The sequence below is a fragment of the Hyperolius riggenbachi genome, chromosome 10 (assembly GCF_040937935.1).
Source record: "Hyperolius riggenbachi isolate aHypRig1 chromosome 10, aHypRig1.pri, whole genome shotgun sequence".
Classification (NCBI taxonomy): domain Eukaryota; kingdom Metazoa; phylum Chordata; class Amphibia; order Anura; family Hyperoliidae; genus Hyperolius; species Hyperolius riggenbachi.
This window is the reverse complement of record NC_090655.1, coordinates 27,269,160-27,291,895: the sequence shown is the minus strand read 5'-3', so window position 1 is coordinate 27,291,895 and position 22,736 is coordinate 27,269,160. Positions and strand designations below refer to the sequence as shown.

At 43.5% G+C, this 22,736-nt stretch overlaps 1 protein-coding gene across 1 annotated transcript in view; it reads left to right on the top strand.

The window, feature by feature from the left end:
• Positions 1 to 4,325: 4,325 nt before the first annotated feature.
• LOC137535726 (alpha-2-macroglobulin-like) overlaps positions 4,326 to 22,736 on the top strand; it is a 118,594-nt gene continuing 100,183 nt past the window's right edge. The window contains 4 exon segments of the mRNA XM_068257597.1: positions 4,326 to 4,474; positions 17,768 to 17,948; positions 19,119 to 19,275; positions 22,540 to 22,592. Of these exon segments, the coding sequence (XP_068113698.1) occupies positions 4,401 to 4,474; positions 17,768 to 17,948; positions 19,119 to 19,275; positions 22,540 to 22,592 (465 nt within the window). The 5' untranslated portion in view covers positions 4,326 to 4,400.

The window sequence follows — 22,736 nt, the reverse complement described above, 5'->3', positions numbered from 1 at the left end:
TGTGACTGAAGTTCAACTGCATTTGTTGCATGTTTGTTTCAGGTGTGTGATTCAGGCACTGATGCATGAAAGATCAACTGGATGCCAGGCAACTGGTATTGGTAAACCACTGAACTCCCAAAGGGTTTTTACCCCAATGGGCCATAGCAATTTTCACCTGTCAGTACTCCTCCCTTTCATTCGCCAATAACTTTATTACTACTTATCACATCAAAATGATCTATACCGTTTTTTTTGCCACAAATTTGGCTTTTTGTAGTTCATACTTATTTTCATTAATTACTTTATTTTCTATGCATTTTATTGGAAAATAAAAAATACACTATTGTTCTAATTCCATTCCTTATAGTTTTAGAATACGCAATGCTGCTATAAATAAAACCCACACATTTTATTTGCCAGTTGGTCCCGGCTATCACAATATTTAAAATATGTGCCTAGTGCAATGTATGGTGACAATATATTATTTAGAAATATAGGTGTAGTTTTTCTGTTTTTTTTTTTTTTGTGTGTCTGGCCCATAAATAAAAGCCCTTATGTAGTAAAATAACAGTAATCATGAAATAAATATTTGAAAAAAAGCTGAGTCCCTAGGGCAACTATTTATGTATTTTTTGTAACAAGTGCTTTTTTTGGGGAAGTTGAAGGGATTAAAGGACAACTGTACGTGGGAGGGAAGGTCTCGCTTACCAAGAAAGGTTAGATAAACTGGGTTTATTTAGTCTAGAGAAAAGACGCCTTAGAGGGGATCTAATTAACATGTATAAATACATCAGAGGGCAATATAATACCTTGGCGGATGAGCTTTTTGTCCCTAGGCCTTCTCAAAGGACTAGAGGACATGATCTGCGCATGGAGGAAAAATGTTTTAGCCATTTATTTAGGAAAGGGTTCTTTACAGTAATAGTGATTAAGATGTGGAATGCATTGCCACAGGAAGGAGTTATGGCAAACTCTATACCTGCATTTAAAGGGGGCTTAGATGCTTTCCTTGCGTTGAAAGACATCCATGGCTACAATTACTAGGTAATGCCCAGTGATGTTGATCCAGGGATTTTATCTGATTGCCATCTGGAGTCGGGAAGGAATTTTTCCCTTTTGGGACTAATTGGACCATGCCTTGTAAGGGTTTTTCGCCTTCCTCTGGATCAACAGGGGTATGTGGGGGACGGGCTGGAGTTGTACTTTGTTCTCTGGTTGAACTCGATGGACGTATGTCTTTTTTTCAACCCACATAACTATGTAACTATGTAACTATGTAGCGAGATGAATATGAAGGCTGTCATATTTATTTCCTTTGAAACAATACCAGATGCCTGGGTATCTTGCTAATCCTCTGCCTCTAAGGGCCCATTCACACTTGAAAGCACAAAACGCCGGCGCTTAACGGCGTTTTGTGTGAGTGATTTTTCAATGGGAAAATCACTGAACACTGTGGCGATTTTTTCCGCGATCGATTGTAGCGCTTATATAGCACTGAAACGCGATCGCCGGGAAATCACCAGAAAATGGTGCAGGCGACACGTTTGTGTTTTGCGATTTAAGTAAGAACGGGCCCATAGGGTTTTATTACACTCGCGCTTTTAAAAAGCGCTAGCGTTTGAGCGTTTTGCCAAAATCGCGGCAAAACGCTCTAGTGTGAATGGGCCCTAATACTTTTAGCCATAGACCCAGAACAAGCATGCAGCAGATCAGGTGTTTCTGACATTATTGTCAGGTCTGACAAGATTAGCTGCATGCCTGTTTCTGGTGTGATTCAGACACTACTGCAGCCACATTGATCTGCAGGACAGACTGGTATTGCTTAAATGGAAATAAATATGGCAGCCTCCATATACCTCTCACTACAGTTCTCCTTTAACTTTTATTAATTTCTAATTATAAATGTATGGTGTGTGTGTGTGTGTGTAATTTTACTTTGTCACAATTAGATGGAACTGCAAACGCTATCCTTGCTCACCAGGAATGTTTTTGGTTTTTTTTTTTTGGTTTGTTTTACACTTTACTATGGTTTTATTACTTCCTTTATTATGAATGGACATGGCCCCTGATTGGAGTCATGTCCATTGCAATTGGTTAGGGGAACACTTGTTTTCCTTTCCCCAATCACTGATCTCCGTGCCCTGATGGTTACAAGTGGCGGGCGTGCATGGTGACGGTGAGCGACCTATTAAAACATCCTTGAGCCATTAAAGGGAACCTAAACTGAGAAGGATATGGATTTTTCCTTTTAAAATAATTCCAGTTGCCTGATTCTCCTGCTGATCTCGTGTCTCTAATACTTTTAGCCACAGCCCCTGAACAAGCATGCAGATCAGGTGCTCTGACTGAAGTCAGACTGGATTAGCTGCATGCTTGTTTCAGGTCTGTGATTCAGCCACTACTGCTGCCAGAAAAATCAGCAGGACTGCCAGGCAACTGGTATTGTGTAACCCTCCTGGCGGTCTATTAAAAACCGCCAGGGGGCAGCGCAGCAGTTTATTTTTTTTAAATCATGTAGCGAGCCTAGGGCTCGCTACATGACAGCCGCTGTGCAGCGGCATCCCCCCACCCTCTTCGATCGCCTCCGGCGATCAAGCCCGTCCGGAAATCCCGTTCTGAATGGGATTTCCATTAGGGCTTCCCCCGTCGCAATGACGGGATTTCCATTAGGGCTTCCCCCGTCGCCATGACGGGATGACGTCACCGACGTCGTGACATCAAAGGGTGTCCCGATCCACCCCTCAGCGCTGCCTGGCACTGATTGGCCAGGCAGTGCATTGGGTCTGGGGGGGCGACGGCTAGTCGGCGCGGAGCGGTGGCAATCGGAGTGCACACGCAGCTAGCAAAGTGCTAGCTGCGTGTTGCAAAAAAAAATTATGCAAATCGGTCCAGCGGGGCCTGAGAAATCCTCCTGCGCGGCTTACCCCGAACTATGTTTGGGGTTACCGCCAGGAGGGTTAAAAGGAAACAATCCGTATCCCTCTCAGTTTAGGTTCCCTTTAAGAGGCTCCAGCATGATGTTTTTTATGTAGTGGCCATACTACCCCAGGAAAAAAGCACATATATAAGTAGATAAAAGCTTGTTCTATTTACATAACAGATGTATTGTACTGCCCACATTTTGATTTCAGCAAATTTTTATATAGCAAATAAAGAGAAAACTCACATTTTCTATTTCTACTACCTCTGACTGAAGCCAATCCTGATGTAATTTCCTCCCTTACTCTTTTTTTTCTCCTTGAAACTGCCCTGTCACATCTAGCTTGCTTTGTAAATGCATGTGAGCACAGCATAGATCGGATTTCAGCAGCTTCTCCCTTCTTAGCCTGTCCCACTGAACTACCCTCAGCCAATCAGTGACGAGCAGGAATGTGGGAGGTGAGATAACAAGCTTCCTTCTCCTCGGCAATGTACCAGAATAGAGCCAGGCTGACTGAGATAAGATTCATTACAGCAGAAACATTTATGATTATATTGGAATGCTTGCAATGCAGGATCAAGTGCATAATAAACACAGAGCAGTGGCTAAATGGAGTTTGATTTTAGAGCTGACAACGCCACTTTAAAAGAAACTACATATGGCAGCCTTCAGTTGTCCTTTATTCAAGAAATGGTCTGATTTCTACATGAGCCACAAATGTGAGGGAGGGAGCCACATAGACAGACAAAGGGAACTTGGTCAGATTCAGGGATGGTAACAATATTGCTGCATTGCACAGGATGAGACAAAGACAAACACTTATATAGCGCTTTTCTCCTGGCGGACTCAAAGCACCAGAGCTGCAGCCACTAGGGCACGCTCTATAGGCAGTAGCAGTGTTAGGGAGACTTGCCTAAGGTCTCCTGCTGAATAGGTACTGGCTTACTGAACAGGCAGAGCCAAGATTCGAACCCTGGTCTCCCATGTCAGAGGCAGAGCCCTTAACCATTACACTATCCAGCCACAACTGGATATACAACTCTTTGCTTTTTAGGCGGGGTGGGGGGGAGGGTAGCAGGGGTGCAAACAAGTACAAGTAACACACTGAGACAATGCATCCTGAGAATCTCTGCCCTATTTATTTTCTCAAAACCCTCCCCTGCTGCACAAGGCTTAGACCCCACTGTGAGGGCAGTGAAGCTAATAGATCACTGTAATGCTCAGCACAATTTGGAGATCTTGTATGTCTGGGCATGAGGCCACACAAACATGGTAATGGGATAGGATTCCGGAATACAGCTCTGTAAACAGACACAAGCCAAGGCAAACACTCTGCATCAGCCACAGTGCAGGCCTTGTGCAAGGGTCAGTGTATGTAAAGAGTGGGTCACTTTTTGTCGGATTGCCAGAGTGCCAGAGGGGCTATACATAGACACAGCTTATAAAAACTTCTCTCTGCGGAGTCCTTCTCCCTAACCGAGATATCTGGGAGGCAGCAATGTGGAGCTCTGCGCTGGGACTGTGCCTGTTCCTCTCTGCTATCTATGGAGGAGAACCCACCACCCCTGAACCGTGAGTATATCCCAGCAGTACCTGTGCATGTTACTTGTACCAGAGGCTAGGCATTAGTACTGAACAATCATGACAACACTGTCAGTGGATCACCATAGAAACAGTGATTGAGGGGTAGTGGTGTTAAGACCATGACCAGCAGTTGTATTGTTATTATTTTTAATGCAATTTTTTAGTACAATATTTAGTGCTAGACTATTATATAATACTAGAGGGGTAACCGTAATCAAATAAATTATTATCATAATTCTCCACCTTAGATGCTAAACTAATGAACAGCTGGATGTGGAGAAAATAAAATAACTAACATTATTACTATTTATTTTATGTTCATTGTTATTATATAATTATTACAGTTTTTAAGAATTACCATAATTTTCTATCAAATTTTTTAAGACTCAACTAATAAACTTTTTATATATGGAAAGTCATAAAATAAAAAAACAACAACCACCACATCATTATTATTATTATTATTATTATTATTATTATTATTATTATTATTATTATTATTATTATTATTATTTTGTTGTTGTTATTATTGTCATTATTTGTATTATGTTGTTATCATTATCATCAACAACATCGTCATTATTTTTGTTCCTGTTATTTTTATCATCAAAGTTCTTTATCACATAATAAACTTTTTCATAGAAGCCAAAAAAAAAAATTAACAATATAATATTATTATTATTTATATTTTATTATTATCATCATCATAATCATCGTTATTACTGTTGTTGCTGTTTTAGTTTTGTTTTTTGCTAGTGTTATCATCATTTTCTATCATATTTATCGAGACTCTAATACACTGTAGTATATGGAAAAAGTAATAATAATGTTAAATAATAAGTGTTCTATTATTATTATCTTAATAATACTATATAATTAACAAGTATTGTTATCATCATCATCATCATAGTAGTAACAATGATCAATAAGATATAGAAGAATAAAAGTGAATAATATCAACAACTTATTTCTTGGGTTAAATAAACTTTACAGACATTTAGTAATATTAATAACAGTTAAAAAAGGATAAAAGGATTTTTTATACAATATTATTCCTGCTGCACTGTTAGATGAACAACTACTGAGCAGCCATTTTAGAGAAGAACAATTATATAGCAGAAATACAGTATAATTAGATCCGCTTTATTATCCTTTATTATTAGATGTTTGTATTGATAACTAATAATGGCTAGTAATGATATATATATATATATATATATATATATATATATATATATATATATATATATATATATATATATATATATATATATATAATGTGTGTGTAAGTTTACAAAATGCCAATATATTCCAAATATACAAATATACAACAATCCCCATTGCATAGACAGGGGATCTGGAGCCTTCCCTTTTCATGGGGGAGTGTCTAACTCTTTGTTCTCGAACATTCCAGTTGTCCTTTAATTTTCCTGGTTTCAGCATCAGATACCCTTCCCATAGCTATATATTGCTGTATACTGGTATGTCCTTCCACTCTCCCAGTGATGTTTAGCCTAGGCTATGATGTCACTCATCCAGACTTCTCCTCCCAGTGCCCTCTGGGAGACCTGGGCCCATATGCAATTCTTTTTTTCACCTGAGTTTTCTCCTGGGTGATATTATTACAACTTGTAAATAAAATGCCCTTTAACCACTTCGGGACCAGCACCCTCTGCCTCCTTAAGGACCAGAGGGTGCTGGTCCAGTAAACCGCCGCTTCCCGATGAATCGCCGCAATAATCCGTCGCTCCCGCCGGTCACGCCGCTCTGTCCCCGCCGCAGGCTGCTCTCTCTGCCGTGGCTGTGACGGCAGAGCGCTGTGCGCCGGTCAGGAGCCGCTTTCATTGGCTCCTGACCCTGTCACTCCATGTAAGCCAATGGGAACGGCTTACATGACTGACAGGGCCAGGAGCCAATGGGAACGGCTCCTGCCCGGCTCACAGTGCTCTGCCGTCATGGAGGCGGCAGGGCAGCACATTGCGGCGGAGATCGAGCGGCGGGGACGGGCGGGGGCGCGCGGTGAATGGGACATAGAGTTTACGTCCGGTCAGAGCCGCAGCGCCCCCTGCCCGCCGTAGATTTATACTGCGGAGGTCCGCAGGTAGTTATACCACCAGCAAGTAAACAAATACTTAAAATAATTTTGACAGTACTTTTTCACCTACTTTTTGGTGTTTTTTCCATTGCAAAGTTCTAAAAAGTTATTTTAAATTGAAGTTGAAAAATTATCTCCTAGGAGAAATCTTAGGTGAAAAAGTTAATTGCATATGGGCCTAGGTGTTATTTCCGTGCACTTCGGAACACACAACAAACATTCTGTTCGTGAGGAAAGACTTTAAAATGAACAAACACTGACTAAACCATTTATAAATGAATATTGTAAAATATAAGCAATCGTTAGTTACATAGTTACATAGTTATTTTGGCTGAAAAAAGACATACGTCCATCGAGTTCAACCAGTACAAAGTACAACTCCAGCCCGTCCCCCAAATACCCCTGTTGATCCAGAGGAAGGCAAAAAAACCCTTACAAGGCATGGTCCAATTAGCCCCAAATGGGAAAAATTCCTTCCTGACTCCAGATGGCAATCAGATAAAATCCCTGGATCAACATCAATAGGCATAACCTAGTAATTGTAGCCATGGATGTCTTTCAACGCAAGGAAAGCATCTAAGCCCCCTTTAAATGCAGGTATAGAGTTTGCCATAACGACTTCCTGTGGCAATGCATTCCACATCTTAATCACTCTTACTGTAAAGAACCCTTTCCTAAATGAATGGCTAAAACGTTTTTCCTCCATGCGCAGCTCATGTCCTCTAGTCCTTTGAGAAGGCCTAGGGACAAAAAGCTCATCCGCCAAGCTATTATATTGCCCTCTAATGTATTTATACATGTTAATTAGATCTCCTCTAAGGCGTCTTTTCTCTAGACTAAATAAACCCAGTTTATCTAACCTTTCTTGGTAAGCGAGACCTTCCATCCCACGTATCAATTTTGTAGCTCGTCTCTGCACCTGCTCTAAAACTGCAATATCTCTTTTGTAATGTGGTGCCCAGAACTGAATTCCATATTCCAGATGTGGCCTTACTAGAGAGTAAAGTTTCTCTTTAAAGGGAACCTGACATGAGAGGATTATAGAGGCTGCCATATTGATTTCCTTTTAAACCATGCACATTGCCTGGCTGTCCTGCTAATCCTCTATATCGAATAATTTTGGCTATGTACCCCGAACAAGCATGCTAATCAGATGTTTCTGGCTGAAGAGTGGCTAGATTAGCTGTTTGCTTGTTTCCATTGTGTGATCCAGACACCACTGGAGGCAGGATGATCAGCAGGACTGTCAGGCAACTGGTATTGTTTAAAAGGAAATACAAATGGCCGAACACAGTGAATCCAGCGCAGGAGACTTGGGCGCACAGGGAGTAGCTTCGGCGCCGTCAGAAGACGGAGCTGAAGTTACTTTTAAAACACTATAATTTGGCTTCCAGCAATTGCGAATTATTTCATTCCCCACCATCCATGGCGGCCTGGAGTGGGAATAGTATTTAACACTGCCAGAACTTGTGCAGCAGCAGGATCAGCCATACCGGCTGTATCCTGCGCCCAAGTCTCCCGCGCCAATTCCTCTCGTACGCAAAATGGCAGCTTCCATATCCCTTCCTTATATGCAGGATGGATCGATGCCCCTTGTCTGCTGCTGCTGCTGCTGCTGCTGCTGCTCATCTGTGCACAACGCCAGAGGCTTTCCAAGGTGCACATGTTCTGGTTTTGTATTCCCTGATAAAGAGGCTCTCAGTTGCCTCCAAACGTCAGATTATGGATTGTTAGCAGTGATAAAGTTTGTTCAAATTAACATGTGTTGGTCTGGAACTGTAGTGAAAATAACAATGAATAAAATTGCTTATTGTTTTCAATATTCACTTATAGATTATTTAGTCCGTGTTTGCTCATTGTGAAATCCTTCCTCTCCCTGACTTACATTGTGACATTTATCACTAGTAGTTCTGCCAGGTGATCTGTATGAAATTTTCATTACTGAGAGTTCTATGCACAGAGGGAGATATTATTGGCTTGGCAGTTGGAAAAAGCCACTATTTCCCACCCACAATGCACAACGTTCACAGATAGCAAACTGTCAGGACCATGGTCATGACATCACACTGTGGGAGGGGTTTCACCACAGTCTCAGCCATATAGACCCCCCTGATGTTGTTTTGGAGAAAAGGTAAAGATTTCTCATGGGAGAGGGGGTATCGGGCTACTGAGTGGAATGAAGTCCTGGCTGTGTGCGGCCTTGCATGCAGAGTGCTTACATGATTGTGAGCAGGGGCAGCTAAGGTTTTTGTGGCCCCAAGCGGACTGTAGGAAGTGGCCCTATCCTTTGCGCGCCGCGGCGAAAAATGGGTGTGGCTATCCCGCATAAGTGGGCGTGGCCATGACATGTGGGTGGAGCTGGAGGGCGGATTGGGCGGGGCTGTTTGCGGGGAAAATGGATGTGGGGGTGATTGAGGCGCGCGCAGATGGATTTGGCCATGACATTGTATGGGCGGAGCTTAACCGTAGCACAGCAAATATAGCCAACTATGACCATTAAATAATAAATGCAGCAACAGTTACCCCAGACACCAGAAAATAAAAACGCAATTTGTGCAACATTTTAGCAGAAAACAAACGCAATTTGTGCAACATTTCAACAGAAAACAATCAGAATTTGGGCCACATTTTAGCAGAAATCAAATGCAATTTGGGCCACATTTCAGCAGAAATCAAACGCAATTTGGGCCACATTTCAGCAGAAATCAAACGCAATTAGGGCCACATTTCAGGAGAAATCAAACGCAATTTGGGCACATTTTCAGCAGAAATCAAACGCAATTTGGGCACAGTTCAGCAGAAATCAAACGCAATTAGGGCACATTTTCAGCAGATATCAAACGCAATTAGGGCACATTTTCAGCAGAAATCAAACACAATTAGGGAACAGTTCAGCAGAAATCGAACGCAATTAGGGCACATTTTCAGCAGAAATCAAACACAATTACGGCACAGTTCAGCAGATATCAAACGCAATTAGGGCCACATTTTCAGCAGAAATCAAACACAATTAGGGAACAGTTCAGCAGATATCAAACACAATTAGGGAACAGTTCAGCAGATATCAAACACAATTAGGGCACATTTTCAGCAGAAATCAAACACAATTACGGCACAGTTCAGCAGATATCAAACGCAATTAGGGACACATTTTCAGCAGAAATCAAACACAATTAGGGAACAGTTCAGCAGATATCAAACACAATTAGGGCACATTTTCAGCAGAAATCAAACACAATTACGGCACAGTTCAGCAGAAATCAAACACAATTAGGGAACAGTTCAGCAGATATCAAACACAATTAGGGCACATTCTCAGCATAAATCAAACACAATTAGGGAAAAGTTCAGCAGAAATCAAACACAATTAGGGCACATTTTCAGAGCTGCAAAAAGAAAAGAATTTACTCACCTGGCAGTGGCACTGGCAGAAGTCTTCTCTCCCCGTCTCCTCTCCTGGCCGGCTCCTCAGGCGCGCAGTTCCCACGGAGCTCCCTCCCTCCTCCAATCTCCCGTGCTGATTGAATCAGGGCTACGGGAAGATGGCCACCCGAAGCCCTGTACTGGAGGCATATAAATAGTCTCCAGAGCAGGGCTTCGGCGGCGTCCATCTTCCCGTAGCCCTGCCCTGCTCTGCTCTGCCAGCCCCGCGGGGCTGCTGGGAAACAGTGACGTCACGCCGACGTCACTGAGCCGCCGAGGCCCCTACGATCTTGAGGCCCCAAGCGACCGCTTGGTTCGCTTTATGCCTCGCGGCGCCCCTGATTGTGAGTGTGTGTTGGGTGCTTCTCCTGTGGCAATGCATGTCATATGTGTGTGCATTTCTTCAGGTAATGTTTGCACATGCGCTAATGGCTGCTTGCAGGATGCAAAACCTTGGTTTTACTTCCTGTTTTAACAGGAAGTAATGAGAAGCCCTTGCAGATCGGAGACCTCCGTGGTGAATGGAGGTAATTATAGCTGCTGCCACTTGGATAGATGCAGAGGGGAGAGCCCCAAGTGAGGGAGGGGGGGGACTGTCCCTCTTCCCTGCTAATGTGCAAAGCTCTCCCCTCATGCTGCGACCCCTCCTGCCCCCCCAAAATGGCCATGAGCGGGCCCCCGCGGGTTCAGGGGCTGCCTCCCCTATTGTTACGCCAATGGTTTTAGGGTTTGGTGTCAGGAAGGGAGGGGTTAGGCGTTAGGAAGGGAGGTTTTAGGTTTAGGCATTGGAGGGGGGAGGGTTCTGTGTGAGGGAAAGGGTTAGGTTAGGTTACAATATAGTTGATATATACTGATATATTATTACAATAATTAATACTATTTGCACTTTAAAAACTAGGAATATTGGTAGATATTAACAATATTTTATTTAACGAAAATGGGCGCCCATGCTTTTTTGCGCCCCTTTTTCATGCATGCGTTCAAAGGGTCATCAGCTCTGCTTGGTTTACAGCTTAAACTACAGAGTGTGGATTCTAAAATGCAACTGTGAAAGTCTGATGCTAAGTTATAAATAAAGCTATATAACTGAAACCTGAAAATAAAAATATGAGACTATTTTTTTTTTTGCTACAAATGCTCTGTTTATTATCCGTACTACATATACTGTACAAGTCATTATATCTAGGCTATATACTCTGTACAGCACTACCTTATATGTCGGGGCTATATAAATACCTAATTAAAAAGATAAATAAACATCACAAGTTTATTTTTGCTTCAGATTTGCTTTAAGTCAGTCACCTGCCAGTTAATTATTTTGGTGACTTTTGTTAGCAGGTTTCCACTGTGTGGATCGGTGAAGATTTGTGTGTTAGGACAATGTTTTGCTCTTCTGCTTATCCAGCGTGTCTCTTGCAGAGTAGTTCATTAGGATGTCATCATCAGTAGCTGGACATAATCAGTGCGTGTAATCCCCTGATGACTCGTATGTCCCCTGGTGACGTGTGTGTGTATGGATTACTTGTGTGTCGCTGGGAATTGCAGTAATCTGCATTATAGCCTGCAGGGAAAACAAACATTTGCTTTCTTAACCTCCTTAGCGGTATGCCCGACACTGTGTTGGGGATACTGCTCTGTGGCCCCAGGAGTCCCCCTTAATTCTATGTCCCAAATGGTTGTAAATCCATTAGCTAGCACTAGGCTAGCTAGTAAGAGTCTCCAGCACCCGCCGATCCCCCCGCGATCCCCCCGTTTATACGTTACCCCCCTTGGATCCACCGATCTCGCACCCTCCCGGCGCAGCTCCGGTCTCTCTATGGGGGAGGATCAGTTTTGCACATGATGTCATGAAGTCATCTGCGATCCTCCCCATAGTGAAGACCGGAGCTGTCCAGCGAGGCTGCGCCGATCGCTGGATCCAGGCTGGGTAACGTATAAATCGGGTAGCGGCGGCAATCAAAGGGTGCCTGGGACTTGTTCTAGCTAGCCTAGTGCTAGCTAGAGGATTTATAGCCATTTAAGACATTTATTTAAAAATTGGGGAAAAATTAACACCTCCTGAGCGACGTAACGCTCAGGTGGTTAAAGTGTAACTGTCGGGCATAAAATAAAAAATAAATTCTTTATTTTTATCTGGTAAACATGTAATAAGGATGCTAAAATCACTCTTACTTTTCTTGTTGATAAATGATCATTCCCCAGTTTACCTGACTCTTATTTGGTATACACAAAATTTGGTACACAAAAAGGTAGTTGCAAGGCATGCTGGGTTGTCCTTTTTTGCTTCTCTACTTCCCCTCAGACTTAACTAATGCACCCTGATTGGCTGAAGCCTCTTTCCCTCCTGTTTTCCCTTCCTACACCCCAGTTCCTCTCTGATTGGCCAATATTTCTCATGCTGAAACAATGCCCTTTCTATAGTGAAGGGCGGGCTATGCATACACAATCAGGCAGAGGGAGAGTAAAGGTGGCCATACATGGTACTTTTTTTTTCATCCAATCTTACCAATTCTATGTAGTATAAGGGAACTGCCTAAATTATCCTTTCAGTATATTCACTTAATTTACCCTTAAACTACATAGAAATGGTAAGATTGTATGAAAAAATTGTACCATGTATGGCCACTATAAGGGAGGAAATGGCATCAGAATTGGCTTCAAAATAGCCACAGTTAGAATGGAAAAGGCTAAGAAGGATTTTCTCTTTTTTTACTGTAAAAAAAAAATCACTAAAATCAAAACATGGGCAGTGAAATACATATGTTATGTAAGTAGAGCAAGTATTTATTTATATATGAGTTTTTTTTCTGAGATAGTATGGCTGACAGCTCCTCTTTAAAACGGAGAGTATTTGCAATAATTCAGGTTGAAGTAAGCTCAATGATTTCTCCCACTGCATCACTGCTGAAATACAGTATCAATTATTGTTGTCCCTTTGAGCTAAACACACCCCCAGAACAGCTGCAAAGCAATGATGTGTCAGCTTGTTAATAATACAGAGCCACACTAATCCAACATGCATACGGACTGTCTCGAATTGATCCTCATCAGTGCATGGCACGGATTATTGTGGCTCTATGGAGTAGGACTTGAAACACCCCGAGTTACAGATTACCCAGCAAGCTCATGGTGAACCAGAACTCCTAGGAGTGTGTAAGGGGGCTACAAAGGACCAAACGGCCCTCTTACTAAAATGCTATGGAATGCAAAAGTTTGCGTTCATAAAACAGAAGGTATATGCAGTAATTCAGGTTGGAGTGAGCTCTGAGATTTCTCCCACAATGCATCACTGCTAACCTATACAAATTACCCATTGTTGTCCCTGTGAGCTAAACACACCTCCAGAACCGCTGGACTGCAATGATGTGTCAGCTTGTTAAAGTGGATCCAAATTAAAAATACAAGATTTCAGAAATAAAATCTATTTTCTAAATTATAATAATACAGTGATGTGAAAAACTATTTGCCCCCTTCCTGATTTCTTATTCTTTTGCATGTTTGTCACACTTAAATGTTTCTGCTCATCAAAAACTGTTAACTATTAGTCAAAGATAACATAATTGAACACAAAATGCAGTTTTAAATGATAGTTTTTATGATTTAGTGAGAAAAAAAAACTCCAAACCTACATAGCCCTGTGTGAAAAAGAAATTGCCCCCTGGACCTAATAACTGGTTGGGCCACCCTTCGCAGCAATAACTGCAATCAAGCGTTTGTGATAACTTGCAACAAGTCTTTTGGAGCGCTCTGGAGGAATTTTGGCCCACTCATCTGTGCAGAATTGTTATAATTCAGCTTTATTTGAGGGTTTTCTAGCATGAACTGCCTATTTAAGGTCATGCCACAACATCTCAATAGGATTCAGGTCAGGACTTTGACTAGGCCACTCCAAACTCTTCATTTTGTTTTTCTTCAGCAATTCAGAGGTGGATTTGCTGGTGTGTTTTGGGTCATTGTCCTGCTGCAGCACCCAAGATTGCTTCAGCTTGAGTTGACGAACAGATGGCTGGACATTATCCTTCAGGATTTTTTGGTAGACAGTAGAATTCATGGTTCCATCTATCACAGCAAGCCTTCCAGGTCCTGAAGCAGCAAAACAACCCCAGACCATCACACTACCACCACCATATGTTACTGTTGGTATGATGTTCTTTTGCTGAAATGCTGTGTTACTTCTACGCCAGATGTAACGGGACACACATCTTCCAAGAAGTTAAACTTTTGTCTCGTCAGTCCACAAGGTATTTTCCCAAAAGTCTTGGCAATCATTAAGATGTTTTTTAGCAAAATTGAGATGAGCCTTAAAGAGAATCTGTAACAAAATGTTGAGCCTTATTTTTTCTATCCTATAAGTTCCTATACCTGTTTTAATGTGGCCTGTCTTACTGCAGCCTTTCCTACTTGCACTGTCTCTGTAATAAATCATATCTCCTTTCCTCTGTCGTGTCTGTGTGCAGCACTGCTTGTCATTGGCAGAAGCTTTACACACCCTCTCCAAGCTCTGCATGAGTCACACAGTAAGCTAGTTCTCAGCCTATGATACTGTGGTTAGAAGCCAGGCTTTTGTTTGTAAACACTGCCTAAAACTGTTAATTAAAAACCTGGATTGCAGCAGGGAGTGGCAGAAACAGCACAGAGGGGCACAGGAGAACATAAGGAATAGAATGGTATGCTTTTTATTGTAAGAATATTAGAGTACATATTCTCTTTAATGTTCTTTTTGCTTAAAAGTGGTTTGCGCCTTGGATATCTCCCATGCAGGCCGTTTTTTGCCCAGTCTCTTTCTTATGGTGGAGTCATGAACAATGACCTTAATTTAGGCAAGTGAGGCCTGCAGTTCTTTAGATGTTGTCCCGGGGTCTTTTGTGGCCTCTCGGATGAGTTTTATCTGCCCTCTTGGGGTAATTTTGGTCGGCCAGCCACTTCTGGGAAGGTTCATCACTGTTCCATGTTTTTGCCATTTGTGGATAATGGCTCTCACTGTGGTTCGCTGGAGTCCCAAAGCTTTAGAATTGGCTTTATAACCTTTACCAGACTGATAGATCTCAATTACAGTACTTTTGTTCTCATTTGTTCCTGAATTTCTTTGGATCTTGGCATGATGTCTAGCTTTTGAGGTGCTTTTGGTCTACTTCTCTGTGGCAGATAGCTCATATTTAAGTGATTTCTAGATTGAAACAGGTGTGGCAGTAATCAGGCCTGGGGGTGACTACAGAAATTGAACTCAGGTGTGATAAACCACAGTTAAGTTATTTTTTTAACAAGGGGGGGGGGCAATCACTTTTTCACACAGGGCCATGTAGATTTGGAGTTTTTTTCCTCACTAAATAATAAAAACCATCATTTTAAAACTGCATTTTGTGTTCAATTATGTTATCTTTGACTAATAGTTAACGGTTTTTGATGAGCAGAAACATTTAAGTGTGACAAACATGCAAAAGAATAAGAAATCAGGAAGGGGGCAAATAGTTTTTCACATCACTGTAAATAGCAGCCTTTTTTCAGCTGCATGATGACAAATATAAAATATTTTACCTTTATTGGAGGAACCCCTCCCTTCCTTTCATATTGCCAGGACAGGATCCGGCAGACTGGTGGAGGAGATAAAAAACAACAAAAACAAAACACAGGCTGCTACTGATGATGTCACAGGGGAGGTAATCTCAGCTTGTGTGAGATTTCACATAGACGACGCCCCTGTGAGGGAGGGTAACTGATGACAAACACACCCATGATCTACTCAGACGTAATGGCTGCCACTTGTATAACCCTAGTTATGAAAAGAGAAGGGTGAAAAGCATGCACTGAAATGCTCATAGGCTTGAAGGAGTGTTTATTTATCTTTGTATGTGTCAGAGTGGTGCAACTAAATATTTTGAATTAAACAAATGTTTGGTTTGTGTCTGCTTTAACCACTTTACCCCCAATGGTGTGGATATCTCCGTCCCTTTTTCCCTCCTTCCACACCCAGGGACGGAGATATCCGCACCTCCTGCGCTCCCGCCGCTGCCCGCGCTCCCGCTCGCTCGTGCGCGTGCACCCGCTCTTGTGAACGCCGCCGCCTGCTCGCCTGGAGATCAATGAACAGGAAAAAACGTTCCCGTTCGTTGATCTAAGCCCCCCGCAATGATCAGCTGCTTCTATGAGAAGCAGCGCGATCAGTGGCGTAGCTATGGAGCTTGGGGCCCCAGTGCGAGTTTTACATTGGGCCCCCCTAGCACTCTATATGAAACAATTGATACGGCGCAACAAAACCTGCCAAGGTTATGTACAGTGTCAGAGGTGTCAGAAGGGGATGGGGAACAGCTTGTTAATGATTACTACTATTCAAAGCATCTATAGAAGTGAGCATTACCAGAACAGGACCAATAAACAGCTTATACTTTGGTTTAGGAAGGGCCCCACGGGGCCCCTCTGGCCCAGGGGCCCCGATGCGGTCGCTACCTCTGCAACCCCTATTGCTACGCCCCTGAGCGTGATCATTGTGAAAAAAAAACGTTTCCCAGCCTCCCTGAAATTCCTGCAAGCGTACTTCCTGTACGCTTGCAGGACGCATTTACATAAAGTTACTGTGGCCATCTTGTGGCCAAATACTAAAACTACACCCTAAAGCATTTTTCATATACAAATACCTTAGTTTTACACTAAAAATTAACTCATTGGGCCTGTTTCACAAAGCAGTGCAAACTGTTTGCACGCCAGTGAAAAGCCCTTTGTCACGCCTAAACTCAGTTTAGGCGTGATCAAAAGAAAGTCGCGTGCAGCGCCCATTAAACCCTATGGGACGTTGCGCAAAACTTTGTGCGGGAGCTTCGCGCGATCAGCAGCACAAAGCGGTGCTAACTTAGCTAGTGCTACAGTTAGGACGCCTAAAAGTTTTTAGGCGTGCTAACTGGGTTAGCACCGCTTTGTGAATCAGGCCCATTACCTCCCACACTCCCCAATATTTTTTTTTTGTAATAAAAAAAAATACATAGTTACCTTAGGGACTGAACTTTTTAAATATTTATGTCAAGAGGATATAACACTGTTACTTTATAAATTATGGGCTTGTAATTAGGGATGGACGCAAAACTGAAAACATGCACCTTTATTTCCAAATAAAATATTGGCGCCAAACATTGCGATAGGGACACAATTTAAACGGTTTTATAACCGGGACAAATGGGCAAATACATTTCATGGGTTTTAATTACAGTAGCATGCATTATTTAAAAACTATAATGGCCGAAAACTGAAAAATAATATTTTTTTTCCCACATTTTTTCCTATTTTCCCATTAAAACACATTTAGAATAAAATAATTCTTGGCATAATGTCCCACCTAAAGAAAGCCTAATTGGTGGCAAAAAAAACAAGATATAGTTCATTTCATTGCGATAAGTAATGATAAAGTTATAGACGAATGAATGGAAGGAGCGCTGAAAGGTGAAAATTGCTCTGGTACTCAAGGGGTAAAACCCCTCAGTTGTGAAGTGGTTAATATTGCAGAGCCACACTAATCCAACATGCATACGGACTGTTTCGGATTGATTGATTGATTGATCCTCATCAGTGCATGGCATGGATTCATGTGGCTCTATGGAGTAGGAGTGTACCCCCCAGCACCCTCGGTTTAAACCGACCGAGTTCTCCACACTTGCAAGCTGCAACCTTGTCATCCATCTGCTTCCTGTAAAGAAATAAGTCATCCTTGCTTGTCAGCCTGATATAGTTTTTTTTCCTCTTCCACACAATAATGTCCCCTGTATTATTCCCTGCAGACAGTACATGCTGCTGGTCCCACCGGTGCTGAAGGCTGGACATGAACAGAAGTTCTGCCTGCAGTTATCCCACCTCAATGATTCCCTCAGTGTGACGGTGGCCCTGGAGGCGGAGGAGAATGTGACACTGCTAGAGAGGGAGGTCACCAACCCAGAGGAGGACAACTGCTTCCCCTTTAAGGTGAGATACGGTGGGCTGACTGAAGGTGATTAAAGCAGAATGGAAAGACTAAAACTATCCATGCACTTATTTATAGCGGCCCGAAAAAAACGACTATTCCTGAGTAGCAACCAATGCAACAGATTGTGTTCCTCAGTCTTGGTCAGATGTTTGTGGGAGCCTGATCACAAATAAATGGCAATGCTGTCTGTAAAGGGTTCTGATTCACCCAGGCTGTGGTATATCCAGAAGAAAATATACTAGTTTCCATTGGACACCTTTTTCTGTTTCATCACTGGCTAAGTGACCACCCAGTTCTAACGAGTCAAGCGATTACTTAAATAAAGGTAGTTATCTTCTTAATCCAGACAAAAGTCTAGCTACCTCACACTATTACGTAAGTTAAATGTGTAGCTGAGGGTTTGTCCTGTATACAAAACGTCAGGCAAACATGATCAAAGAGCCCTCTACAAGTCCCCCTTCCACAGATGTAGATGGCCTCTTTTGCTTCTCTTGCACACTTGGTCTACTACTCACCATCCTTTCTGCTTAAAGTTTGGCCGTGGCTGGCAGAATCAACCTTCCTAGACCAGGTAGACCATAGAGTCTTGACTAAAAGTGTTAGCCCTCCTATAGGCAGACTTTAGAGTCATGACCAGCTGAGTTAATTGTTTTATAAGACTACACAGCTTTAACGAGAACAGTTGGCTCTGCAATTGACAGACAGACTTCAGTTCCCTGATCAGCAGATTTATTTAGCCCTCCTATAGGTAGGTCACAGAGTCACAGAGTATTGATGAGCAGAATTAGCTCTTCTGTAGATACCTAAAAGAGTTTTGACTCCCTTTTAAGCAGACTGTAGAGTCTTGACCAGCAGCGTTAGTCCTTCTATAGGTAGGTTGCAGAGTCTTGACCAGGAGCCTTCATCCACCAGTCTGTCACTTCTACACCTCTATTGGGAGGTAATTTATTTTTTTAGTACATCCCCTTTTGGCACCAAATATATTATGAGGAGCGCAACTAGCGAGGACCCTCGCAAGCCCAAGTGGAGGAGGTTATTCCTTCGTAGGCGGTTGCAGGTTATTTGCAACCTGAATATTGTAGGGTCCCAAATACTTCTTTCCCTCACTGTGTATTTGTTAAGCGTTTGATATTATCTTTATTAAGGTTTGGCATTATGTATTACTTTAGACGCCGGATGTAGAGAGCGCAAAAGTAGCTTATATCACACTTAATGCTGTGGGCGACACTCTGCACTTCAGGACAAAGAGAAGCGTCCTCATCAGACCCCTCTACAACCTGGTGTTCATCCAGACTGATAAACCCATCTACAAGCCTGGCCAGACAGGTGAGCTCTGGGCCATATTACCAGATATTATTTTTTTTATATAGTGCTGACAATTTCTTCATTGCTTTACAGAGTACATTGAACAATTCATGCAACTAATGTCCTTACCGTACTAATCGTCTGATGTCCTAACCGTAGTCATCATCATGTTCCTACCATAGTCCAAGTCTAATGTTCTTACCATAGTCATTGTCTAATGCCCCTTCCATAGTCATAGTCGTATTGTCCCTACCATACTCATCAGCATGTTCCGACCATAGTCATCATCTGTTATCCCTTCCACCATCCTGGACCAATTCTGGGGAGAACCAATTAACCTACCAGTATGTTTTGGGATGTGGGAGGTAACAGGCGTGGCTAGAGGCGAACATGGGGAAAACACACAAGCTCCATGCAGTCACTGTTCTGGCAATAAACCTGGAGAAGCCACAGATGGAAATATTCCATTTAAAGACTTTGAATTTATGTTGTTAGACATGTTAACCAGCATAATACCTACAGGTGTGTGCAGGGCCGGCCCTAGACTTTATGCCGCCTGAGGCAAAATTAGAAAAAATCGCCGCCGCCCCCCCCAGCCGTGGGGGGGGGGGGGCCGAGCTGGAGGGGTAGCTGGCAGAAAGGGGGTATTGGGCCTAGCGGTGGGGAGGGGGGTGGATCTCCCCTCCCTCGCCTGGGTCCCTCGATCTGCGCTCCTCCTCCAGCGTTAAGTACCAGCCTGCATATGATGAAGAGGCAACGGGCGGGGGAATCACTCACCTCTCACCTCTTCCGCGTTCCATCGTGCGCTCCACTGACGTCACTTCCTGCAAGGTTGTCCACTTACAATACAGTGGGCGGCGTTGCCGGAAGTGACGTCAGTGGAGCACATATGCAGGCTGGTAGTTAACGCTGGAGGAGGAGCGCAGATCGGGGGACCCAGGCGAGGCCCACCGCTAGGCCCAATACCCCCTTTCTGCCAGATACCCCTCCAGCTCGGCGGGCGGCCCCCAGCATACATGGACAGGCGGGTGCCGCCCCCCAAATCTGCCGCCTGAGGCAAATGTTTCACCCCGCCTCATGAGCGGGCCAGCCCTGGGTGTGTGTGTATATATATATATATATATAGGAAGGGGGGCAGGGCAGGAGAGGATCTCAACATCTTCCTCCCTCTCTCGCTCCAATACAGTAGACTCTCTCCAGCACACCCCTGGTAGCAATTCTTCCCCCTAAGCAGGACTTGATTAACCTGATGGCTACATTGTTATGGGGCGGGGGAAACTTAGGTAACTCATTGACCGCACATGGAAGGAGAAGGTAGCACAGTGACTGCACTAGTTATTGAGGGGATGGGTAGCATGGTGGCCACAATATGGGGTGGGGGGGGGGGGGTTGTGGAAGTAAAGAGTCCCTCATTAGGGCTTGGACAATTATATGCATGAAAGATGTGAGCTTGTAAGTGTATACAGATACACCTGCAGCCAGCCTTGGAGAACTCATAGTCCAAACCCTAGTAGGGATGCTGCACTTGGATGAGGAGGGTAAAATGTAGAGAAACCGAGAGCCCAATATAGTGTAATATGTTAAAACATAAACGAAGTAAGGCCAATTAGTGAGAAGAATATACTCACAAACGTGGGTTACCACAAAGGCAACCACTGTATGCAGAGCCGGGACAAGGTCCTCCAGCGCCCAAGGCTGAGACACCAAAGTGCGCCCCTCCATCCCTGCCTCCCCAGCCATCACACACTGATTGCTATTAGACTAAGAGGTGCCACAGGGCCCACAACCTCCCCAACACCTTAATATCTAGTTATCTGGCTTGCAGTCACTGCCATGTATCCCCTTTTCTTATTTATTTCTGCTTCAAACATAATTAGGAATGACAACTGAATGAATTCTGCGCCCCCTCCTACACTGCGCCCTGAGGCTGGAGCCTCTCCAGCCTATGCCTCGGCCCGGCCCTGACTGTATGGGCAGGTGAGGAGATTAGACCTGTCCTCACTCAAGGCTAAGAAGCAGGGATGGTCGTAGTCAGCCAACTTCGCTACGCTGCAACTACGCGTATTTTTACGCAAAAACGCTTCGCAATCTACGGCTATGAAATCAGAAACTTCACTACGTTTGCATTCCGTAGACTACGTGATAAAATACGCAAGCTTCGCGTAGTGCGAAGCGTAGTTGATGCGACCGCTTATGCCCTTATGCGGAAAAATTTCCGCAATAATTTTCAACCTGTTTTCAACCTGTTTGCAAATATAAACTAATAATAGCGTACATTTCACCTTCCAATGCGGAATTGTATGCGTATAAAAGGGCAATAATATTTCTGCGCATGTGCAATGTTCCATATAGATGCAGTTACGGCACGCGTAGTTGACTTCGCAATACATACGTCAACTACGCGTAGCAGGCGAAGCTTCGCATAGCGGGACTACGACGACGCGGAAATGCGTACGTATAGTTCTTAAACTTCGCCTACGAACTACGATGCGTAGTTGTGTACTATGACGCGTAGATTCGCGCTGGCGTAGTTTACGAGCAACCCTGCTAAGAAGTCGCTCTCTGTAGATGAGGAAAAAGGGGAAAATAACCCCTCCACCAGGGGTTGACGCGATTTTGCAGTAGGAGAACAGAGGCCCCAGCAGAATGAAAGTGGATAAAACCTTTAAAATTTGCTTGGAGGAAGTGGTGGACTTACCTCCATAAAGCAGACACGAAAGACTGTCTGAAAAGTAGCAATCACATTTATTATATGGTACCCCAAAAGTGCAACGCGTTGCGCAGGCCGAGCCCGCTTCATCAGGCGATAAACATGGGGACAAAACAGTTTTGTCCCCACGTTTATTGCCTGATGAAGCAGGCTCGGCCTGCGAAACACGTTGCACTTTTGGGGTACGATATAATAAATGTGATTGCTACTTCCTGGATGAGGAGGGTGGCTGTGTATAACAGAGAGGTGTTGCTACTCATAAAATGAGGAGGCTGTACATAATAGAGGGGATCTGTTGAGTATAGGCAAGTGAGCTGCTGCACGTAAGAGATGGGGCAGCACATGAACTGGGGGCTGCTACTGTGCATTCCAGACAACCAGAAAGCAGATCCCATGCACAGGGAAGGTGGATGACAGGGAATAGGGGGCCACTCCTGGATGGAACATACTACTGTACATGGAAGGAGAGGGGGGGGGGGGGGGAGAACAAGGCATTTGGCCTAGAACTTCAAAGTGATAAATCCTGCCCTGCCTGAAGCACGCACTGACTGTATCTGTATTCTTACTTCCTGTAGTCCAGTTCCGTGTTGCATCCCTGGATGAAGATTTCCGTGCCACCAATGAAAAGGTGCGTAAGGCATTTTCCAAAACTAAAGTCTGTAATGGCTGATAGAAAAAAAATATTCTATGTGTCATCCCACCTTTCCACACAAGTTTTATTGAGTAAACTTTAACTGTCTCAAACATTTTGTAAAAATAAGCCTCTGACGCG